This window comes from Grampus griseus, assembly GCF_964374135.1.
Source record: "Grampus griseus genome assembly, chromosome: 5".
In the NCBI taxonomy this organism is placed as follows: Eukaryota; Metazoa; Chordata; class Mammalia; order Artiodactyla; family Delphinidae; genus Grampus; species Grampus griseus.
Window position 1 is genome coordinate 36,999,475 of NC_138998.1, and position 22,935 is coordinate 37,022,409.

The following is a 22,935-nucleotide window of genomic DNA, read 5'->3' on the forward strand; positions in this document are numbered from 1 at the left end:
CTTACAGCATCCCTGAGGGGACTCTGGGCATGAAAGAAGTTATGGGTTAACCCTAGACATCTGCTGACCCAAGAGGGTTAGGTCAGGTGCCTCTGGGGCAGGTTGCCAGGTATCTAGCCAAATGTGAATTTCAGATAAACAACAAATATTTTTTTTAGTATAGGTATGTCTCTAATGGGACATAGTAAAAAATGTATTGTACTATACTAAAATGATTATACTTATACTAAAAAATTATTTGTTCTTTACCTGAAATTTAACTGGATGTCTTATATTTCTATTAGTTTCATCTGGCCACCCTATTCCTGGGTAAATCCCTGCTGCTCAGTGGGCAGGGAACTATAATGCTCATCCTTGTTCCCCTGTGCCTGGTAGAGTGCTTGACACTCACAGGTACCTGAAGTGTTTGCAGAATAAATGAACTGAGACCACCTACATCTCTGAAGCCAGCCTGCTCCCTGCACCCACAAAAAACCCTCTGGAGGTCTACCAGATGTCTATGAAGCACTGGCTGCTTCTCCTGGTCCATGGGGAGTAGGGGATGGGGCAGTGTCATTTGGTAAATATCAACTGTGGAGAGAAACAAGGAGCAAGAGTAGGAGTGAAAAGAGGGATTTGCAAAGGGCTAAATAAGTAAAGAAGCAACGATAAAATGTCTGGGCCAGAAAAGTAATCTCTAGATATGAGGCTGATAAGTGTCACTGATGAGTAGGTTTCTCACCACAAAGAATTTCTCTCTTATACACGATCTTCCTTGTTTTTATGATTTGGAGATTTTATAACACAGGAGTCAGGGGTTAGGGGTGGTAATGAAGGGTCTCCAAGGTAGCCAAAGCCACAAGATGGACCAGAGAGAATTTTCTGTTACTGACCATCAATCCACCTGGATTTGTCACAGAGTTTTGCTGGCAGAGAATTAGGATAAGTTTTTGTTCCAATAGGTTGAAAGGTCAGAAAATGGTAGGCAGAAGTTTGAATTTATTAAAAAACACTCACTGCTCTTTGACTTCTCCTCTTGGTTTTTAAATTTAGTATAAATAGATAGGAGAGAATTGTTCAAAAACAAAAATCTTTTAGAGAGAGGAACTCTGCATTCCTTTTAGAGCAAAGAAATGCATCACAAATGTGAAAGTATGGGTGGAGAGTGGAGGTCCCGGTCCTGTTTACATTTATTTGTGGGGGCCAGGGAGTTGGGCTCATGCAAGGGGGTTGTTATTTTTTTTTTCCATTTGTTGCTTTTAACTCCAGAGGTAATTTTACAGAAATCTTTGTCAGAGTTCTATAATCCCCTAAATATTAACTTGGCTTTAACTCAACATGCCACATTACAAGAGGCTCAGATGATTTCCAGTCTGAACAGTTTTTGGTGTCTATTGCCAAGGTAAAGTTTGTAAAAGCATCTCTAGGGATACCCAGGAGGGGCAAGGGAAGGCCTAATTATCTCCCTCTTGTGTGAGCGGGACTCCCCCTTAGAAACGAATTGGTCCTTGGGCAGTTCACTGCTCTCACTAAGCTGGGAGATGAGACTATAAAGCTGGCAGAGGTGGAGAGATTGGCAGCCTCTCCTCCTGGCTCCTTAAATCAAAGAAAAATAATATTAGTTAACTTTTGATGAGCTTGGCTTATGATCCCATGCCCAGGATATGTATCCTGCAGAGTTGAGCTTGTTAGAGGAGAAGTAGGAGAATATGATGGACCAAATCCACAGTCCTAAATTCTTAGGATGTTATGTTCCCTACTCTTCAGCAGTTTCTTGGGTCATCAATCATCATAAGAATGACAGAGATGATCCCCCAGCTCCATGGCACTGTCATCTGTTTTGGAACTGAAATGAGTAATGCCTCTGGAAACGCTAAAATTGAATACTAAGGTAAAGGACAATGTTGAATCCAAATTCTTGGTACTCTCTTCTGCCCCTGACTGCCTCAGTGCACAAGAGCAGAGACCAGCAGGTGCTCAGTTATATGGGCACCAGAACATAGAACTCGCTGAAATGAAATGACTCCATGGTTTATTTCATCCACAAGATTCTTTTTAGGGGCTTCGAAAGGAGAGCGTGGCTGGGAAATAGACTGAATATGGCCTTCCAGGGAAAAGATCTAGGTTTATGACTCCAATCTCCTGTTAGTGACAGGCAAATCTCTTTATGACTTTTCTGTTATCTAAAAATGGGATCAATGATACTGTATCACCAGATTGCTGAAAACATTATAGAAGATAATGGATTTGACAGTGTAGCCCAATACAGAATGGGCATGAAAATGTCAAATGGTAAAACTCTAGGTGGCTACTGCCCAATGTGGACATTTGATACCGAAAGAAGGCAGCTTGTACAGGTGATACCCAACCTGGAAGATAAGCTTCTTCTTTTTCTAAGCCAGGAAGGACCATACAGTCCCTCCTACCTCTGCAGCATCCTAAAGACTGTGGACTATAGGAGAGTGACCCTCCCTACTGTGTGAGCATACAAGGACTGGGATATAGAAATGGTCGATTTTTAAAAAAATCTCTGTACTTCAAGGATGAATTCTGAGCAATTGCAGGCATGGAGAGAGAACGTTCTGCTAATAGAACAAAAGTTTAAAAGTCCTGATACGAGGAAGTGATCACTCTAATACAGATGCTCAGTCATTTGTTTTCTTTTCATTTAACCAACACGAAAAGGAATGGGACACAGAAAAAGATCAGCAAAAAGTGCAAAGCCCCTGCCCTTGCTGCTTAAAGTGAGGTTGCTGGACCAGCAGAATCAGCATCACCTTAGATGCTGTTGGAGATGCAGAGTCTCGGGCTCCATCCCAGACCTGCCAAATCAGAGTGTGCACTTTAACCCAATCCCCAGGTGTTCCAGTGCATATTCAAGTTTGAGAAGCACTGGCCCAGGCACTGAAAGAACAGAATCTTAAGCAGATCAGGGCAGAGGCACTTTCTCTTAATCAAGCAAAGCTGCCAGGGGTTTCACTAATTCTGTAGTGAGGTGAGACTTAATAAACTGTGTGTGGGACTTCTCTGGTGGCAGAGAGGTTAAGACTCCGCCTGCCAATGCAGGGGACATGGGTTCGACCCCTGGTCTGGGAAGATCCCACATGCCACGGAGCAACTAAGCCTGCGCTCTAGAGCCCGTGCTCCGCAACAAGAAAAACCACCACAATGAGAAGTCCGCACGCTGCAAAGAAGAGTGGCCCCCGCTCGCCACAACCAGAGAAAGCCCGCGCGCAGCAAAGAAGACCCAACGCAGCTAAGTAAATAAGTAAGTAAATAAGTAACTGTGTGTTATTTGGAGTGTGGTAATCTGTATGCAGTTCCCTCACATTCCATAGCTTTATCCTTCTCAAGCCTTCCAGGGTCTTTATCAGTTCTGAGGTAAAGGTACCTTTTCACTTTTTGCCCCTGACAGATACTGGTTCAGATGGACCCGGAACTGTTAGTCAAGGTTCCCGAGCCTAGAATGGGCAGACCTGGTGAGCGGCAGCCTTACCAGAAGGCTGACAGATCCTAATAAATTGTCATCTGGATGTGGCACAAGTTACAAGAGCACTTTGAAAATTATAAAAGAGTACAAAAATGTAACATAGTAATGTCATCAGAACACTCTGAATCAGGGGTAAGAACTGTAGAGACAACATGCTCCTCCTTTTCTAGGCTAACTTTTTTTCTGGGAACGTGAGCAGGTAATGGGGGCTGGTCATGAGGATTAAGGGGAGGGTATCTGCCATGAAATGCAACCACTGGGCCTGAAGAGGGAAAAAGGTAAGACGTTGTCACTCACCATTGTTTAATACTGGAAGAACAGGGCAATGGTTAAGTTATCCTTTTTGATACATCCCCTCATCCAGTCTGCCCATTCTACTAGTGAAGCAGGCCCTTTGCCATCTCCATTTCACAGATGGAGTAGCTGAGACACAGAGACGTCGACTAATTTACTGAAGATCAACTAGTAAACCCAGCATTAAACTCAAGTATCCACCTCCAGGGCTCACCCGCTTCATACCCTCTTCCCCCTGCCTCTCAGTAGGTGTTTCCTTCGGTTTGCCTTTGACTCTACCACAGGAAGAAGCAATACATATTTTGGGACTGGTGATAGCACAGTAACCAACAAGAATTATTATATGCTAATGCCACCGAGTAACATCCTGTGGGAACACACCAGAACAGAGTTGACATATAATTGCTGAGCAACCCTTCACAGAGGTCTGAAAAATAAATTCTGGTGTCCCCTTTAACAAAAACTGAAAGGTGTTCAAAACTCAGGAAACAGCATGCAAGTAGCAACTTCAGAGTTCAATTATGATGGATACCAAAAAGGAACAGGGAGCTTTTGGGGAATGAAAATAGCAAACAGCTGGGTCATCATGGTCAAGTAGAACAGTTTTTCTTTTTGTTTGTTTGGTTTTTTTTTGCGGTATGTGGGCCTCTCACTGTCGTGGCCTCTCCCGTTGCGGAGCACAGGCTCCGGACGCACAGGCTCAGCGGCCATGGCTCACGGGCCCAGCCGCTCCGTGGCATGTGGGATCTTCCCGGACCAGGGCGCAAACCCGTGTCCCCTGCATCGGCAGGCGGACTCTCAACCACTGTGCCACCAAGGAAGCCCAAGTAGAACTGTTTTATCCTCAGCGGTCACCCTTCCCACAAGGGGCCGTCTAGGGTCAAGTCCCTCTCACCTCTCCTCCCACAGCACAGGTTTTCCTTTCCTCCAGACTAAAGCTCTGCTGTTCCCTGTCTTGTTTGGAAGGGAAAGCCAAACCACAGAAGACTGATGAAAAGCTATTTTCTCTCGTGTGTCCTGTGTTTTGAACACAGCTGTGTTACAGGAAAGGGGCCTGGTCCCCCCGGCAAAGGTGTGACTGTGCCACTCACACTCCGGGCAGGGCTGTCCACACTGGCAGAGCCAGCCCCTCTGCGGTCTTGTGCTCCCTGGGGCTGCTTCACGGGCTCCAAAGCTGGTAATGCTGTCTCCCACCTACCTCTCTTGCTGATAAATGAATTCCTGAAATACCTTTCCAGACCTTTGCATCACCATAAATGCCGCTTTAAGGAAGGACAAATGGTGGAAGTAAATGAACAGCAGATGGAACGTAAATGGTACCACATGACAGACTTAACTTCTTCAGTAAGAAGAGGGGCAAAAAACCAAAGCCCTTCCTTCCCTACACATGGAGGAGTAACAAGAACCACAGCTACTGCCACAAATGGTTGTTCCGATTTTCTTTTTATACAAGTGACCACCCTAGACCTCCCTAGATTGAAAACATATACATGTTTTTTATGAAAACTCTGGTTACCTTGGTGGGGTGAAATTGCATTCAGCTTTTCCTAAGCAGGGGGCAACACTGACCAGAACATCACATGTTTTTAATTATGGTCCTGAACCTCCTTATGTACATTTTTCGAGCCAACAGTTGCTCTCAAAGAATCAATTTCTCTTTGTATAAACATGTCTTGCCTAAAAAAGTGGGAGCTCTTGTAAGCACTTTTAAGACTCTATTTTCCTTCCACAGTGCATAGGCTCTGAATATTAGCTCTGTCAAGTTTGGGGGAGACTGGAGGGTAAACAGAAAGATGCCTAGCACTTCAGTGCAGGACTTCAGGTGTGGAGGAGTGGAGAGGCAATGGGAGCTGTAGCAGGGCAAAAGAGAGAAGGTCACCATGGGCATGGGTGGGTGGGGAAGACCTCCTGGGGAAGGGATACCAAACTGGAGTCCTGGATAAGAGCAGCCTTCAGTGGGAAGAGAGGCACAAACAAGGCATTCTATTGATAGGAGGTAATAATAAAGGTTAGTGTGGTATCACTTTGGGGAGGAACAGGCAAGTCACCCCTGACATTCCTTTAAAATTCCTTTATTAATGAAGTACTGTGGACACTGTAAATCTTGTACACACTACAATTTGAGATACACTGGACTACACTAAAGGAAGAAATGAAAGAAAACTCTATGAGCTGATGTCTGGGCATTTACACTATTGCCCCTTGAAGAACTACCATGAACCTAGAGGTGAGTAGGGGCTGGGTAAAGAATTTTACTTTGGGGACTTCCCTGGTGGCATAGTGGTTAAGAATCCACCTGCCAATGCAGGGGACACGGGTTCGATCGAACCCTGGTCCGGGAAGATCCCACGTGTCGTGGGGCAACTAAGCCCGTGCTCCACAACTACTGAGCCTGTGCTCTAGAGCTCGCAAGCCACAACTACTGAGTCCACGCGCCTAGAGCCCGTGCTCTGCAACAAGAGAAGCCACTGCAATGAGAAGCCGGAGCACCGCAACGAAGAGTAGCCCCCGCTCGACGCAACTAGAGAAAGCCTGCGCACAGCAAGGAAGACTCAACACAACCAAAAAAAAAAAAAGAATTTTACTTTGTTCTTGCCCATCCACAAAGTTTTCTCCACTATGCTTTAGTATGAAGCCTCTGTAATCCTAATATATATTAAAAGATGTTGCTGTTGTGACGATGTAACAATATAACATAGTAAAAGCTCCCAGAGCTGAACCCATCACATGGTAGGAGCTGGTTAAAAGCTTGATCAGACTCAGAAACATGGCCTTCTCTGAAAACCTGGAGAGAAGAACCTGGCTCCCTGCTCTCTGCAGTTTGGCTCTGGACTCGGTAAAGAGCCATCACTCCTAAACTCTCGGGCTGTGCCTTCAGAGACTGTATATCACACCAGGGTTGGGTTCTGATGTGATTCCCAGATGTCAAGATGGGAACTCTGGAATGACAGGTTGCAAAGGGTCTCACAGATGGAAAAGGGTCTCTGCAGTCCATGTTGCTTTGCTATACATTCCAGACACACATTGACTCAAATCCCCTGTTCCACCCTGTCATCCACTTCTCTGATGTTCAATGCATGAAATTTAGAATAAAACAGAACTCTGGGGTGACTCCAAGGAGAGGAGATGTCCTGGAGTCCTTTCCTTGTGAACATAATCTCCTTATTCTATCTTCCCTTCATTCTCTCCCACATACTGTTGTTTCATTTCCTTCCCTCCACTGTGTCACTGCTTTCCATTTACAGGTTTCCCCCGCTATCTGAGCATTCCTATGAAACCTTTCCTAAGCTGAAATGGGTATAAGGCGAAGAAGCAATTACCTTTTTTTTGTAAAAGTGAAAATCCTCTTTGGATTTCCTTCTGTTAGCAAAAACAGATACAATTGGCCCTCCATATCCCCCCTTCCGCATCCTCAGATTCAACCAACCACAGAATGAATTCTGAATTTTGATCTGCAATTGGTTGAAACTGAGGGTGTGGAACTAGCCTATACAGGGGCCAACTGCACTACACCATTTTATAAAAGGGACTCGAGGATCGATGGATTGATGGCTTTTGGTATCCGAGGGGTCCTGGAATCAAGACGACTGTACTAATGTAGGTCTTCCCTCAAAGCAAAGGAGCGTAAAGTGAACTTTTGAAAAGTGAGGGATACCTGTATCCCGAAATCAGATTTAAACCTACCGAATAGGTTTTGACTATATTTTACCTTCCATTGCCTACCCCTCACCTCCCATCTGATTCTTAACAACAAAGAATAAACACAGTCTCATCACTACTATCACCATCACCACCAAAACAACCAAAGAACATACACCCATTTAATCAAGCCAGAGGTTAATGCTTTGTGTTAAAACTTTTCTTAAAGGTAACTTTCTCCCCCATGACTTTGATGGCTTTGGCTAGCGTGTGAAAGCTGGATCTGAGGGAACTGTGACCCCCCCAGGCCTGGGACTTAGGGCTGTGTCAGGTGCCCTTTCTCCCTTCCCTCTGCTTTCCCCTTGTGCCTTCTTCCTGGCCCCTCTTTCTCCCTACCTTTTCTCATTTCTCCTATTTACCCCCCCACCCCTGCTTTCTTTTCACAATTTCCATCCCTCAAACCTTCTATCCCTAGTTGCGGCCAAGCCTAACCTCCTACTAAGACCACCAGTGACAAACTGTCCCCAATTCTGTGGTCCCTGGCACCACAAGCATTGGCAAAGGTGTCTTCTAGTCCAAGGATCACTGACTGCTCAGCCAGCACACAGCTGCCAGGAGCCACCCTCTCTTTCCCCAGCTTCCCATGGGTCCCAGCAAGCAAATGGTTCAATGGTTAGTGGCCACCCAGCAGGCTACTTAGGGCTCATACAGTTGTGAAAGGTATAGAGCTTTTCTCCTATCTTGACACCCTCTCTTTTTTATTTTTAAAAATGTTTGAATTAATTTTTATTGGAGTACAGTTGATTTACAATGTTGTGTTAGTTTCTGCTGTACAGCAAAGTGAATCAGTCATACACATACATATATCCACTCTTTTTTAGATTCTTTTCCCATATAGGTCATTACAGAGTATTGACTAGAGTTCCCTGTGCTATACAGCAGGTTCTTATCAGTTATCTATTTTACATACAGTAGTGCGTATATGTCAATCCCAATCTCCCAGTTTTTCCCTCCCACCCCTTCCCCCTTGGTAATCATAAGAAAAATAGGGAACGCTTCACGAATTTGCATGTCATCCTTGAGTAGGGACCATACTAACCTTCTCTGTATCGTTCCAATTTTAGCATATGTGCTGCCAAAGCAAGCACCACCCTCTCTTTTTTAATCCACAATTGCTGTTATCTTTCTTTTGATTCTCCAGAATTAATTTCAGAATCTAAATGTTTTGCATGGCTGTCCTGTTAGTCAGCCTCCGGTGGTTTATTATTTAGATAAAAACATTCATCCTGAAATACAGGTACAAGAAAAGTGCAAGTGTGCTTACCTGGTGCATCAAATAAAAAATCACCCAATTAATTCAGTCATTTGGTGCAAAGGAGGCTCCCGTCTCCTCCATTTTTCATTCTCTCTAGGATGCTAATTGTTTTCCTTTTGATAGTCTTGTAATTTGGGCCTGAAGTCTAAAATCTGGCCTGCTGGGCTATGTGTCAGATTTGTAAATTAGACGACATCTGTTTTGAATTTAATCCATCTTTAATTTTCTTTTGAGCTCTCTTCCCTTATTCATTTCCCCTTCAATTGTAAGGATCAGACTTTGCTGGATGCTTTAGACAAAAGTGTGGACCTTTCTGCTTTGTGGAGCACAGATTAAAATTACTGAAGCTAAATGGTCACAATGAAGGCTATTCAGAGAAAAGATGTGGGGAGAGAAGCCTAGCAACCATCCTAGAGAGGATGAGCAGCTAATACAAAGGCCTGGCTGTCCACACCAGCCTTTTTGAGATTCCCACCGAATACTTACAATCGATTAGAAGGAGACTGACAGAGAGGGTTGAAACGGGTGAAGTATTTTGAATTGAGAGAGGCTGAGGTGGTGGCAATGGTGGTGGTGGTGGTGTATGTGAAGGGAGTGGTGACCTTTCATCTCTTCACATTTAATTTTTTCTTTTCTTTTTCCCCTCAGAAAAATAATAAACGGAGGAGAAATGCATTTTCCTAATACAGACTCATATTTTGACAGTGAGACCTCATTTTTTTCTCCTGTCTATATATCTCCTAAATTCTTCTTTTCATGTGGAAGTTGTTTATTGCTAATTGGATTGGGCCTGCTTATTAAGAATCATTTTTCCTGTCAGAATGCCTAATGTGACACCCTTGTATAACATGTTTCTCCTTTATACAAACCCTTTTTCACACATATAATCTCATGGAGAGTCAACTGGCCTCTTGAAACTTTGCCTGTGTAGAGGCAAGAAAGAATGGATAGACTGCTGGCCAGAATACGTGCCCGAGCTTTCACATCTGACGCACACACCGGTCACCACTGGAAGAAGAAATGAGCAGGCTAGCTGAGCACAGAATGTAAGGTGGCTCCCCCGAACACCAGCTGTAGAAGCTCTAAACTGAAGTTCCCCACATCATGAAAATTGGCCAACAGTGACTTTGTGCTTGCACATAGATGACAAATCATCCCTTCATGATGCTGGCTTTGGATTTTTTGGATGCTGCCATGTGTAGGCTGCTGCTAGGCAGGTCATGGGGTCTGTGTAAATGCTGTTTTTAAATGGAATACGTAAATAGCAGTGGTTCTCAACTGGGGGTGATTTTTGCCTCTAAGGGGACATTTAGCAGCGTCTGGAGACATTTTTGGTTGTCACAGCTGAGGGGGAGGGTTGCTACTAGCATCTGGTGGGCAGAGGCTGGGGAAGCTCGTAAGTACTATAGAATGCACAGAACAGCTCCACAACCAGGAATTATCTAACCCAAATGTCGAGAGCACCAAAATTAGAAACCCTGGTATTATAGGCATCTATACTAGACATTGAACCCGGCAGCAACAGATTTTTATATGCTCAATCAAAACTATGGTGTTGAGAGAAAAGGGCACTTGCTATCTGGCTTCCTCAGATTAATAGCTATTGTTGACTTTGATGACCATCTTGGACATAAAATATTCTCTGTGTGGAGTGGGCCAAGAGGTCCTCCAGATGGGCTCCCCTCCTGTTACGTCTCTTCTCAGTTTTCAGCATCCTCTTCCAGATGTATGTGGTCACTCAAGCTAGATATCTTTGGGTTTTCATTCACTCTCCTCCCCTTCTCCTCACCCCACCTCTCACCAATAATCGATTCTTCCTAATTCCAAGCTCTCTCCCTATAAAGATCTGTCCTGACTTCTTAGGTTCCCCACCTCTGATTTAGCCCAGGCCTCGCACACCATGGAGGGAGCCTACTGCTAAGCCCCCAGTAACAGCATCCTGGCCACTCTCTCTCTTGCCAGCCTGCAGCTCCAGCCAAATCCATTCAGGGCTCCAGCACGTCAGCCACTTCCTCATCCACCTAGTCCTTTAGTGAAGAAATATTTATTGAGTGCCCGCTATCTGCTAATTACTGTGCTAGGAGCCGTGTTCATTCCCTGGATTAAAATCTTTCCAAGCCGCCATGTTGCTTACAGGACAAACTCCTTGCTTCTCTGAGAATCTGCCTTTGACCTAACTTTTCAGTTTACTCTCCCACCCTCCACTGATGTATTCACTCCAGCCACGATGAACGAATTGCTTTTCATTAGTCTGGGTCACACACTCTTAAGCTCTTTTATCTTTGCATGTGAGGAGTGTCCTTTCTATTTGGAGTATCCTTTCAACGCTTATCTGGGGAACTTTCATTCATCCTGTGCAACTTAATCTGGTACCTACGCAGATGCCTGGCACATGGAAGCTACTCAATAAACATGGAATGAACTTAAATTTCACCTTCTTTGTGAAACATTCTTCGTTTCCCTGGCTGTATGTCTCTCATGCCTGCTATACGCACTTCCATTAACCCCATCACATGCACTGACTGTGAAACCTTTGAGGTACGGTGTTTTATGTCTTATGTTTTGTTTTATATCTCTTGGGACCTCCAGGCTCTGTGCCATGCTGGACATAAAGTGGACCCTTGTGACTAAATGTTCACTATTTTGTAAGGATGGCTTCTTGTGTTTTTGGAATGCTGTTTCAGACTGAAAATGATATGCATCATTTGTTAGCCCCAAAACTCACAAAATCTGATGCTGGTCTCAAATGTGCCCTGCCCCTTCTCCATAAATGAATACCTTCCAGTGCATAGGATCTGAAATTTGAGTCCATCTTTTATCACTTAGTTACTGTGTAACCTTGGGAAGAGATTTAACCAGTCTCTGAGCCTTTGTTTCTTCTTCTATAAAATAGGAATGATGATAACTGCCCTTCTTACCCCTTAGGATGATCATGAGAATCAAATGAGATGATGAATTTGGAAGTACTTTGTAACTTCTAAGGTCATAAAACTTTCCAAGTGCCTCCTTATTCAAAATGTAGCAAAACATAATAAAACCCCTCCCTCAATCTTGCATGGTCTTTATTTTTTTCCACAAACTTCTTGAAAGGACCAGATTTGTTTATTGTAGCTATCCTCTCCCTTCAACCCCAGGCATCCTGTTTTATGTCCAGCCATACCACTGGCAGCTCACTCACTACAATCATCAATAATTTTCTAATTGCTAGTATCTGTGGACACGTTTCTGTCCTTCCTTCATTTGACCTGACTCCAGTCTGCCTCTGCCTGAGATGTTCTCTGCACTGGGGCCAGAGTGAGCTTCCTGAAACATGGATTCTGATCATCTCCTAACATGTAAAAACCCACCATGATTCCTCACAGCCTCCAGGATAAAATTCAAACTCCTTAAGAAGGTCTGTCATGTCCTGCATCATCTGGTCCCTGCCTACCACTTCATCAGTGTTACCTAATGTCGCTCTCCTTATTACACACACCCTAGCCAGACAAAATGACTTCTGTTTTCCAGAAAGTGCTGTGCTCTTTCACATGCTGCCCCAAAGCCAGCCTGGTACAATCTGGTCATCTTTCAAGACTTGGTTCAAAATATCACCTCTTTTGGGAAGCATTCCCTGATCTCAGCTTCCCATTCCTCTCCATTCCATGAATAAGTAGGTACCCCCATCTCTGTGTTCCCCAAACTCCTTGACAGCATCATAATCAGCATAATCTTCCCACTATTCTCTAATTACCCACTCAATATTTACCTCCTCGCTAGACAATGAGCTCTTTGGGTAAAGGAACATGTTTTATCTCTCAATATGTCTAGCTTTTGGCAGGGTTCCTGGTATAGAGTAAGCAACTGTTAAATGCTTGTTAAATAAATAAACGAGTTCTACAAACATTATTATTTGCACTACATTCTTATTCCCTTACCGTATTTTTTACACTTTTTTTAGGATTGTTTTGGTTACATTCTGGTTTTCACAGATTTAGAAAAAACTCTGGCAAATGTCATAATTTATTCAGAAGTTACTCTATGTTGAGATAGTGAGTTTGGCTTTCTTTGGGAACTTTTATGCTTACAAAAGAAAACATAGCCTTTTGTGCTATGTCTCAGTGGGTTCACAACAGATCCTGAGGTACCCAGGGATCCCTGCTCACCTGTCACTTCTGGCCTTGGTGGTTTCCAGTTGTCGCGTAAGGAGCTTGGCAATGGCAGTGAAGCTGTTGCTCATGCGGAAGATGTCTCTGCTCTGAGGGCCCAGGATGGAGGAGAAGGTGTCCGTGATGCTCTTAATCTCCAAGAGGAGAATATGGTGAAACGAGTGCTCCATGCTGGCCAGCTGACTCACCAGGAACGGCAAGCAGCTCCTGGCTCTCTCCTGCCAAGAACAATGGAGAATGTGTACAACTGTTGGCAGGGATGGAAACTGCTGCAGCCACTATGGAAAATAGTACGGCAGTTCCTCTGAAAATAGAACTACCCTATGATCCAGTAATCCTACTTCTGGGAATCTATCCAAAGGAAACGAAGTCATTATCTCAAAGAGATATCTGCACTGCCATGTTCATAGAAGCATTATGTACAACAGCCAAGACATGGAAGCAACCTAAGTGTTCATTGACAGACGAATGGATAAAGACAATGTGGCATATATATATAGAATGAAAAGTTATTCAGCCACAAAAAAGAAGGAAATCCTGCCATTTGTGATTACATGGATGAATCTGGAGGCATTATGCTAAATGAAACAAGCCAGACAGAGAAAGACAAATACTTTATGGTATCTCTTGTGTGTAGAATCTAAAAAAAAAAAGTCAAACCCAAGAAACAGAGGCTAGAAAAGTGGTTGCCAAGGACTAGTGGGTGTGGGGGGGAAATAGGGAAAAGTTGGTAAAGTGTATAAACATTCAGTTATAAGATGAATAGGGTCTGAGGATCTAATGTATAACATAGTGACCATAGTTGATAACACTGTATCATGTAATTGAAATTTGCTAAAACATATGGGATAATGGATGGGTTAATTAACTTGATAGGGGGAATCCTTTCACAATGTATATGTATATCAAATCATTTGTTGTACACTTTAAATATCTTATAATTTTACTTGTCAATTATACCTTAACAAAGCTGGGGTGGTGGTGGTGGGGAAGAACGATGAAGAATTAAGGTCTATATTTAAAAAAAAAAGTCAGAGTCCCATGACCTGCAGATGACAATTCTATGGGGAGTTTACTTAGAGAGCTAGCTGAAGCTAACAATGTTTCATTCATAATGCCTCTTAATTGGCTTCTTTGAGGTTTTGATTTTTTTCCTGATTTCCAAGGCAATTAAAAAAAATAAAATAAAACCTTTTTCCTGTTACTCCTTTCTTAAAAATATGTAGTCTCATGAGCCTATCTTGCCAGGTCCAAATCTCTCAACTGTCGTTAATGATCTGACCCCCACATTCACCCTTCCCAACTCTGGTTCCTCCTTGGGCCAAGCCTCTATGCCTATGACTCACTAACTCCATGTGGACAGGGGAGGCCTGGTCAACGGCACCCCCCCATCCATCTGTCTGTCAGATGATGCCATGTACCATAATGGTATACCTCCTCTCCACAGGACATCCTCTCTCATTTGTTCACTTTAAGCATTTGTCAGCATGTTACAGATTTTATGTGCCTGGTCGAATGAGTAGATTCTATCACTCAGCTTTAATCAAGTGAACTCTCACAGTTGACTTAAATACGTTCCTTCAAAAAACTGAAGATGAAGAACAGCATGAATAACTCAGGCGTGAGTGAATAACAAGAAAATGGCTTAGCTGACTTGTCTCTTATACCTATGATAAATCCTCTCATCAGTCATATTATGAGGTGACATGATTTAATCCAACATGATTGGAAGTTAGCCAAAAAATTCAAAATTATCAAGAACGTTATTTGAAATGTAGATTTATGCCCAATATAATGATATACCATTAATAAATAAAAATAATTAAAAATATCTTATTTTATCTTTAACTGCTCTTTTAAAATCTTATTTTTTAATGTATTTAAAAACTTTCATAATGGTAGTATAATAGACCATATGGGGGCTTCCCTGGTGGTGCAGTGGTTGAGAGTCCGCCTGCCGATGCAGGGGACATGGGTTCGTGCCCCGGTCCGGGAAGATCCCACATGCCGCGGAGCAGCTGGGCCCGTGAGCCATGGCTGCTGAGCCTGCATGTCGGGAGCCTATGCTCGGCAACGGGAGAGGCCACAACAGTGAGAGGCCCACGTACTGCAAAAAAAAAAAAAAAAAAAATAGACCATATGTATAATTATAAATAAATATATATTGGAGGCTGATGCTCAAAATCCTTTTAAGTGATAGGTGTGCAGGTGTAAATTACTCTTCTAGCTAGGAATTCCCCTGTCCCCTTTGTTCTAGCATTTGGGGCCTTCATTTCTTTCAAGATGTAACTTCTTTCTCCTCCATGAAGCCATTCCCAACGACCTCTTCTGTCTGAATTTTCACTGTATTATCAAGTCTTTTAAAAAATCTTTTTAGTACTTGATTGCATTTGATCATTTGTTTACTCGTGCTTTTATTGCATGCCTGTAATATGTCTGTGCTAGACACTAGATGACAAAGGTGAATGAGAAGTGGTCTCTGCCTTTAAGGGACCCACAATCCCCCCTTCCACATATAATTCCCTAACGGTTACATGTACCACTCAAGTGTCCTAAAGGGGCCACTTATCATACATCAATCATCAGCCAGGCACAGAACTGAGCCTGTAGTGTCTACACTCGGTGTGTATGTCTTGATTCACTGATTTAAGCAAACCTTATATGCCAAGGCATGACTTTACAAATAAAGGTATGTAGTTGCAAAAGAATTCTGTACTTTAAAAGAAATATTTATTACAGAACAGATTGCAGTAGTGAACTTCCCTAGTCTTTAATACTTAACTTGTTTTTCAAAGAGTCCATGTACAATTGCACTGGAACACATCTCTTAGGGAAGGGGCTACATCTGCCATCAATCCCTTAATAACTATTTGGTAAGAACCCCTAGGGCACAGTGCTCTGTCTGGATATGTGGGACTAAGGCTAGCACTTCAGTGAGCTGGACAGCTAATTGAAGAGATATTTACTCATTGAAGGATAACAATATTAGAGGAATGAAAAATAAACACCATTGGAACAAGTTCCTTGATAGCCCATTTTATACTTTGGCTCATATAATTGTCAGGTTGCAGAAGGACACCTAAGTACTCTTGAGTCTAATTTTTTTTCAACATAGATGCTTTCATTCATGCAAGGGCTCTGTATGTGAATTCACGGTGTGCAATGCATCACAGGGACATTTTCCCTTCCTCATTTCAAGGCAAAAGCTGGATGTGAGGGTCCCTACCCTGCACCAGACACTGTTTTAGAAGCTAGGAACATAGCGCTGAAGTAACAAGATAATCTCTGCCATGATAATGAGGCAGACAGACAATAAACAAAATACATGTGTAAAATACAGAGTGTGTTGGATGGAGAAATGTACCTCAAAGGAAGATGAGGCAGATTAGGGAGACCCACAGAGGGGGGTTAATGTTAAATAGTGTAGTCAGGTCAGATTTCACAGAGAATATTACATGTGAATTCAGCAAGATTTTAGGATCTAAACCCAATAGTCTCAGTAACCACAGAAAACAGTTACAGCAAAAAGTGTCCTGATTGACAAAGGGAGGTTGGAAGAGATAAGAAAAGGGACACGGGAGATGTGGCACTTTACTATGGACAATGCGATTTCAAATTTCAAGTAACTTCCTCAGCTTCAGCTTCAGGTTCTTCTTTAGCAGTTTTTTTAGTCAGTCCACAAACATTTCATTTGCTTACCTAAGAAGTGTCCCTACGGTTTCATTAAGAGCCCTTTTTTGAAAGCACATGTCTTCCTAAAGGTGAGGATGGCTGTGTGCGTACTTGCTGAAATCAACACAATTCTGGATGATTTTCTGGCAGCCAAATTGAGCTGAAGGAAAAATTAATCACAGTGTGGGAACAAGAAAAGTTATAGCTGCTCTGGAACTAACGCATGAAGCCTAGCCAACCTCACATCGCTTGTTCTGAAAACCTGGAGCATGCCCATGTACCTCACAGGGGTAACAGATGTGATTCTGGATTAGAAAGTGTGATGTTAGGGTAAGAAGGGGTTTAGGAGATTCTGATTTCTTTCTTGGCTCCACAATATTTCATCTCTGGGGACCAGTGACTGCATTTTTCTGCTTTCAGTCATCCCACCGTGGGGACAGGGTCAGCAGCACCGGTGTGCCTTAATGGCAAGCCTGACCTCATCCCTTCTGACATAAATTGATTATTTAATATTAAAATAATAATAGCTGACCCACAGAGAACACTTAAATCTAAGTGCCAATCCTATTCTATATGATTTTTATGTATTTATTCATGCAATCCTCCCAATAATACTGTGATCACTGCCATTTTATAAGAAGAAAACTGAGGCACACATGGAGGACTAATTCACTCAGGTCACACTGACCCCCGTGTCTCTAAAGCTGTGTCTTCTCTGGCTATACTTCCATCCCTCCCACCCCAAATCCCAAACCCACCCTTGCACATATTTTCCCACTCCTTTTTCCTGTCTCTTGTTCATCATCAGTTATAGGATCCTTTTCACTTTATTTTGATTTAGTGGTGTAAATATCATAAATACTCTGTAAATACAAAATAGACCAACAGGTCTCAAACTTTTTGGTCTCAGGGACTTTTTACTGTCTTAAAAAGTTATAGAAGACACCAAAGAGTTTTTGTTCATCTGAGTTATATCTATTGATATTTACCAGTTATTAAGTTAAATAAAAGCAATTTCAAAAAATGTCTGGAGACATTTTTGGTTGTCACTGCTGGGCGTGTTAGGGGGGACAAGCTGGTCGTATCTACCGGGTAGAGGCTGGAGACGCTGCTAAACATCCTACAGTGCATAGGACAGCCCCCCGGAAACCAAATATCAAAATATTTGGCTCAAAATATCAACAGGGCCAACCTGAGTTAAGTGAAACTGGCTTTTTGTTTGTTTGGTTTCTTCCCTGCAAACATGTGGTGGTGAAGGCGTCGATGAGTACGTTTTGGTGCCACTGTCTTGATCTGTGCTAAGGCACTGGCAGTTTTACCCATCATCGCTTTTGTCCTTTCAGTGCAAATGTCAACACAGTGAAAAAGGTCAATGATGTGCGAGTATTAGTGTGAAAATAGCTTGGACCTCGCAGATCCCCTGAAGGGGTCTCGGGGGTCCATGGACCGCACTGAGAATTGATGAACTAGAATCAAGGGTCAGCAAACTGTTCCTGTAAAGAATCAGAGAGTAAATATTTTTGGCTTTATGGGCCATGTGGTATCTGTTATGGGAAAACCGCTACAGACAATAAGTAAATGAATAGGTGTGGCTGGATTGGGGTCACAGGCAGTGATTTGCCTTGGTCATACCATTCATTTTTTTTGTGTTATTCATTTTGTTTGTAAAATACTGCTATTATCTCATAAAACGCCTCTGTTATTCTTTGTTAGGATAACAGAATGTAAATCAGAAAGCGGCCAAAAATGAAAATGTGGGTGCCTGGTTATGGTGATGATTGTTTCCCTCTATTAAGCATTCACTGTGTCCCAGGTACTTGGCATCTGCTTCCTCACTTAATCCTCATGACAACCTTGCAAAATGGTAAGAGGATGAAGATACTGATAAGAGGGCCAATCACTGGACCAAGATTACACTCGTAATACGAGTCTTGGTAGCAGACACAAGAGTGAATCAAGATCTGCCTGATTTCAGTTTGAATATTTCCACTTTGGCTAGGCTGAAAAAGATGGCTTAGTGCAGCCCTGTCTGCTGCTACCTTCCTGTCTTCCACCCACAGCAGGTATCAGCAACTGATTTCAGCGTTCTCTGCTGAACTTTCCCAAGACCCTTTCTCAACACTATGCTCCTTGTGAGAGGGTCTCAACCCTGGCTGTATGTTAGAGTCACCTGCGAAGCTTTTAGAACAATTCTAATGCCCAATAATTCCCCTCTTCCCCCCGCCCCCATTTCTATTTAATTTCATTGTGATGGGTGGGGTCCAGGCAGAGGAATTTTTAAAACCTCCCAAGTAATTCTAATATAGAGCCAGGGCTGAGAATCACTAGTCTATATAGAGTTCCAAATCTCTGAAAGTTTGAGAATTTGCTGATTTTAGGAAATGCGGATTTGGTCCTAAAATCCATACTTTTCTCTCTGTCCTTTATCAATTTACAAAAGAGTTAAAGAAAATAATTTATTTTGCTGCCTGAATGAAAATATTTTATTTACTGGGCATCTGTTATTCTTGCTTTTTTACTGGGCCATTTCATTGTTATTTTTTCATAATTCAACTCTTAGACGTCTCCACACACCAAAAAGACACTTGCAAGGGGCATTAGGAATGTAAATCAAAAGAGCTTGTTAATGCTTTCTCAGTGAAGCTTTGCCAGGGAGAGCCCAGCCTTTACTTAGGAGCCCTCAGAAGCCTGAGTGAGGCCAGCAGTTGCTTGGTGGTGTATTTATTCCATGAGCCTCTTTCCTAATGATGGTGGGGATACTAGCTTCAGAGCAAGAGCTGAAGGGTTAGTATGGGCCCCTCCTCCACCTCAATTACCTGGCTTCAAGAAACTCTAGAGTAGGGGAGCCAACTCTTTCTGATTGGTCCTGGGATTTTCCTGGTTTTGGCATTGAAGGTTCCAAATCCTGGGAAACTCTTCAATCGAGGGCAAATTGGGACAGTTGGGCACCCTACTCTGGAGTCTGTGAGAAGGTGGGAAATTATTTCAGCTCAGAGGACTCTGCTAGACAGCCTCACACTGCTGGTGAATGTGATGATATATCACTGTCTGTCTCTCTATGTATATGTGTATGTGTGTGTGTTGTGTGTATGTGTGTGTTTGTGTACACAGAGTCGATTATTATTATTCATAGTAGCTATGCTCTATAAAGTCATTTCAAACACTGAATTAGCAAATACTGAAGCATTGCTTCTAGAGCAAATATAGAGGTAGGTTCCTGAAAGTCTCTGGTCACACATTTTCATCAACTGATCAATACATAACCTTGTTTTATGTGTGTTTCTATCTAAAGACATCTTCAGATGAATGGATAAAGAAGATGTGGTAGATATATACAATGGAATATTACTCACCCATAAAAAGGAACGAAATTGGGTCATTTATAGAGACATAGATGGGCCTAGAGACTGTCATACAGAGTGAAGTAAGTCAGAAAGAGAAAAACAAACATGTATATTAATGCATATGTGTGGAATCTAGAAAAATGGTACAGATGAACTGGTCTGCAAGGGAGAAATAGAGACACAGATGTAGAGAACAAATCTATGGACACCAAGGGGGGAAAGCCGGGGGGGATGGTGGTGGGATGAATTAGGAGATTGGAATTGACATATATACACTAATATGCATAAAATAGATAACTAATAAGGACCTGCTATATAAAAAAAATAAAGTAAAATTCAAAAGAAAAAAAATAAAGATGTCTTAATTGATACAGATCGTTAATTCATTAAAATTGAACTCACAGCTAACAGCGCTATAACTCGTGCCTGAATGCAGCCTACATAACACACGAATTTTCTCCATAAGGTGCATCACAGCCTTCTCACACTTGGGAACACTAGAGAGCACTTCAGCACTAAACTTGTGGACATTTTAAGCAATGAAGTCACCAAGAAAGAGCACAAAGATTAGACTGTGGCACTAAATAGACCATGAGAAGAACAGACACTTGTTTACAGAGAGAGGGGAACTGAAACAAGAAGGCAGAGCATTGCCTTGTTCAACCCCAGCTGGGAACCTGTGCAGTGGGCACTATTCTGTGCAAGTCTGTGAGTGACCGCACAAGCACCTCGAGTATTGATTTGGGGTTACAAACACAGTTTAGAGACTAGGGTGAATTCTGTGAATATAAAATCAGTAAGGTCAATAGAAAGATAGATATCAATAGATAGACAGATAGACACGTAGATAGGTGGATCGATTAATCAATCTTGCATCTTTGTGGACCTCCTATAAAAGAAAATTATCTTCTGGTCAGAATTGAAAGATATTCCAAACTGCTGGGCCTGACTTTCCATTCAGCCATCAGGAATGTGAGCTCAGCTTAACCAGGTCATATGGAGTTTGGTTTGAGTTTAAGTCTCCAGCTCATCTTGCCAGTTTCTTTCCTTCTATTTTTCACCACAGGCAGATTCTCTCCTTGCCTTTAAACTAATTGAAACGTTCTTTCCTTAGTAAGTTACTGTATATCCAAATCCACATGTGCTCTGTTTTTCACCCACATATTAATTCTTTTCCCCACCACAGATGGATTTGTATATATGACCCAACTTGGGTGTGCAGATTGAAGGCTGGCGACAGCCATTTGCTTTTTGCTTGCAACTCAATTGTTTTTTGTTTTTTATTTTTAACAAAACCACCTCAAAATTTATTTAGCAATTGGTAAAACTTCAGGGAAAAATAGATCAATGAATATTTGTAGTTGGAGATTTTAATATACTTCTCTCAAAATTGATAGTTAAAGCAAGTAACACACAAGTAGATATATCAAAGACCTAACCATATAATTAATACATTTGAGCTATTAGAAATATTTTTTAAATCCTGAACTAAATAGGATGCACATTCTTGTACACCTGAATTGAACACAATATTGTAAATCAACTTCAAAAAAATAGTATGCACATTCTCATTGAGTATGACTGGAACAGCAACTCAGTTATTTAGAGCAGAATATGAAAAACATGGTAACATGACATATTCTAAAATCCTTCTTTGCCTTTTTTGATTCTTTACAAAAAAAAAAGGAAAAAAAGATGTTAGAATAATGCCATTCTTTTCAAAAAAGGGATCCATTTGGTTTGGAACACTGAATGAAGCTCTCCCTGAATGAGAATTGTAATTATGAGAAAGCCAAAGGAGAAACTTATCTGTAAATCCTTTTCTAATAGATTCTGATATGCTCGGTAAGACATTTATGAAGTGGTGTTCATGTTGGAGATACTGAGATATGCCGCCTTCTCGGAGCTATCTGTGGCTAGGGGTTGTTGCCATTTTAAAAGACCACCCTTAAAATCGTTTTCTCTTCTTCCATCTCCTTTAGCAACCCAGTTTCCATCAGAAACAGATGTCTTCCATTAGGGCAGACTGTTGGCTACTGGAAGCCCTTCCTCCCCTTCTCTTCCTTGTACCCTCCCACACGTCTTTAAACCACTTCAAACGTCACCTCTTCTGTGAAGTCCTCCTGAACTCTTCCAGCCAAAGTTGCTTGCACCTATCTCTGTGTTCCTCAGACCTCTGGCTGTATCTTCATGAGAGCCCTGACATCCGTGCCTGCAATTTCTGTGTCACTGTCACCTTTCCCGGTGTGCCCCTCAAAGGCTGGACATGTCATGTTCATCTTTGTACCTTCAGTGCTTAATGTGTTGCCTGACATAAAGTTTATTATTGAAAATCACCATCAACACCCCAACACTCCTGACATGGCTCTGGAACCATGAGGTGGGGAAACCTCATGCTTTTCAGCAAAATAGGATTTGTTAAATCTTCCTACCTCCTTTTGGGGAATGGCTGTACTGATAGATTTTTTTTGGTATGGCTGGACTTATGTTAAGAAAAACATGAGATGATTTTGGGCCTGGTGTTTTTATTAGCTGTATAACTTTGAGCATCTTATTTAACCACTTTGAGCCTCAGTTTCTTCATCTATAAATTAGAGCTAGCAATTCAGTGGCAGATATTTTTGCTTGCCTATCAATAGTCATATCTCATCCTATCACCTTCTTTCTTATTGGTAAAATCTCCATCCTGCCATAATGTGAAAATGACAGCTATTCAACTCCTCAGCCTCCTTTGTAACTAGGGGACGGGTATATGAGTTTACCCGTCTTGAGGGCATTTGGACTTGAGGTGAAGTTTTCTAGGGTGAGAGATTGATGGAAAAGGTTTTTCTCCCAAATAAGAAGAGAGACATGGAAGGACACCTGCCTTTTCTTTAATCAGACGTTGCTGTGTCTACATCATGTGCTGCCTGGATCTGTGGCAGCCATCTTACAAGCATGAGGGGACATACTTATGGGGCCAAGTCAATATACTGGGGAGGTGGAGAGAAAAGAGCCTTGTCACCAAGGGTTTTTGATGACATTTTGGAATTTTTGAAGGAACTTGGACCCATCAAG

The 22,935-nt window shown here is 42.3% G+C and overlaps 1 protein-coding gene across 3 annotated transcripts in view; it reads right to left on the bottom strand.

Annotated features, from left to right (window-relative positions):
- Window positions 1-22,935, bottom strand: part of VEPH1 (ventricular zone expressed PH domain containing 1) — a gene marked incomplete at its 5' end in the record, with an annotated part of 209,297 nt that overhangs the window by 98,354 nt on the left and 88,008 nt on the right. For all 3 annotated transcript variants that reach the window (XM_082655111.1, XM_082655110.1, XM_082655109.1), the window contains one exon: window positions 12,860-13,080. In XM_082655111.1, the coding sequence (XP_082511237.1) occupies window positions 12,860-13,080 (221 nt within the window). The remainder of the gene's footprint in view (window positions 1-12,859; window positions 13,081-22,935) is intronic.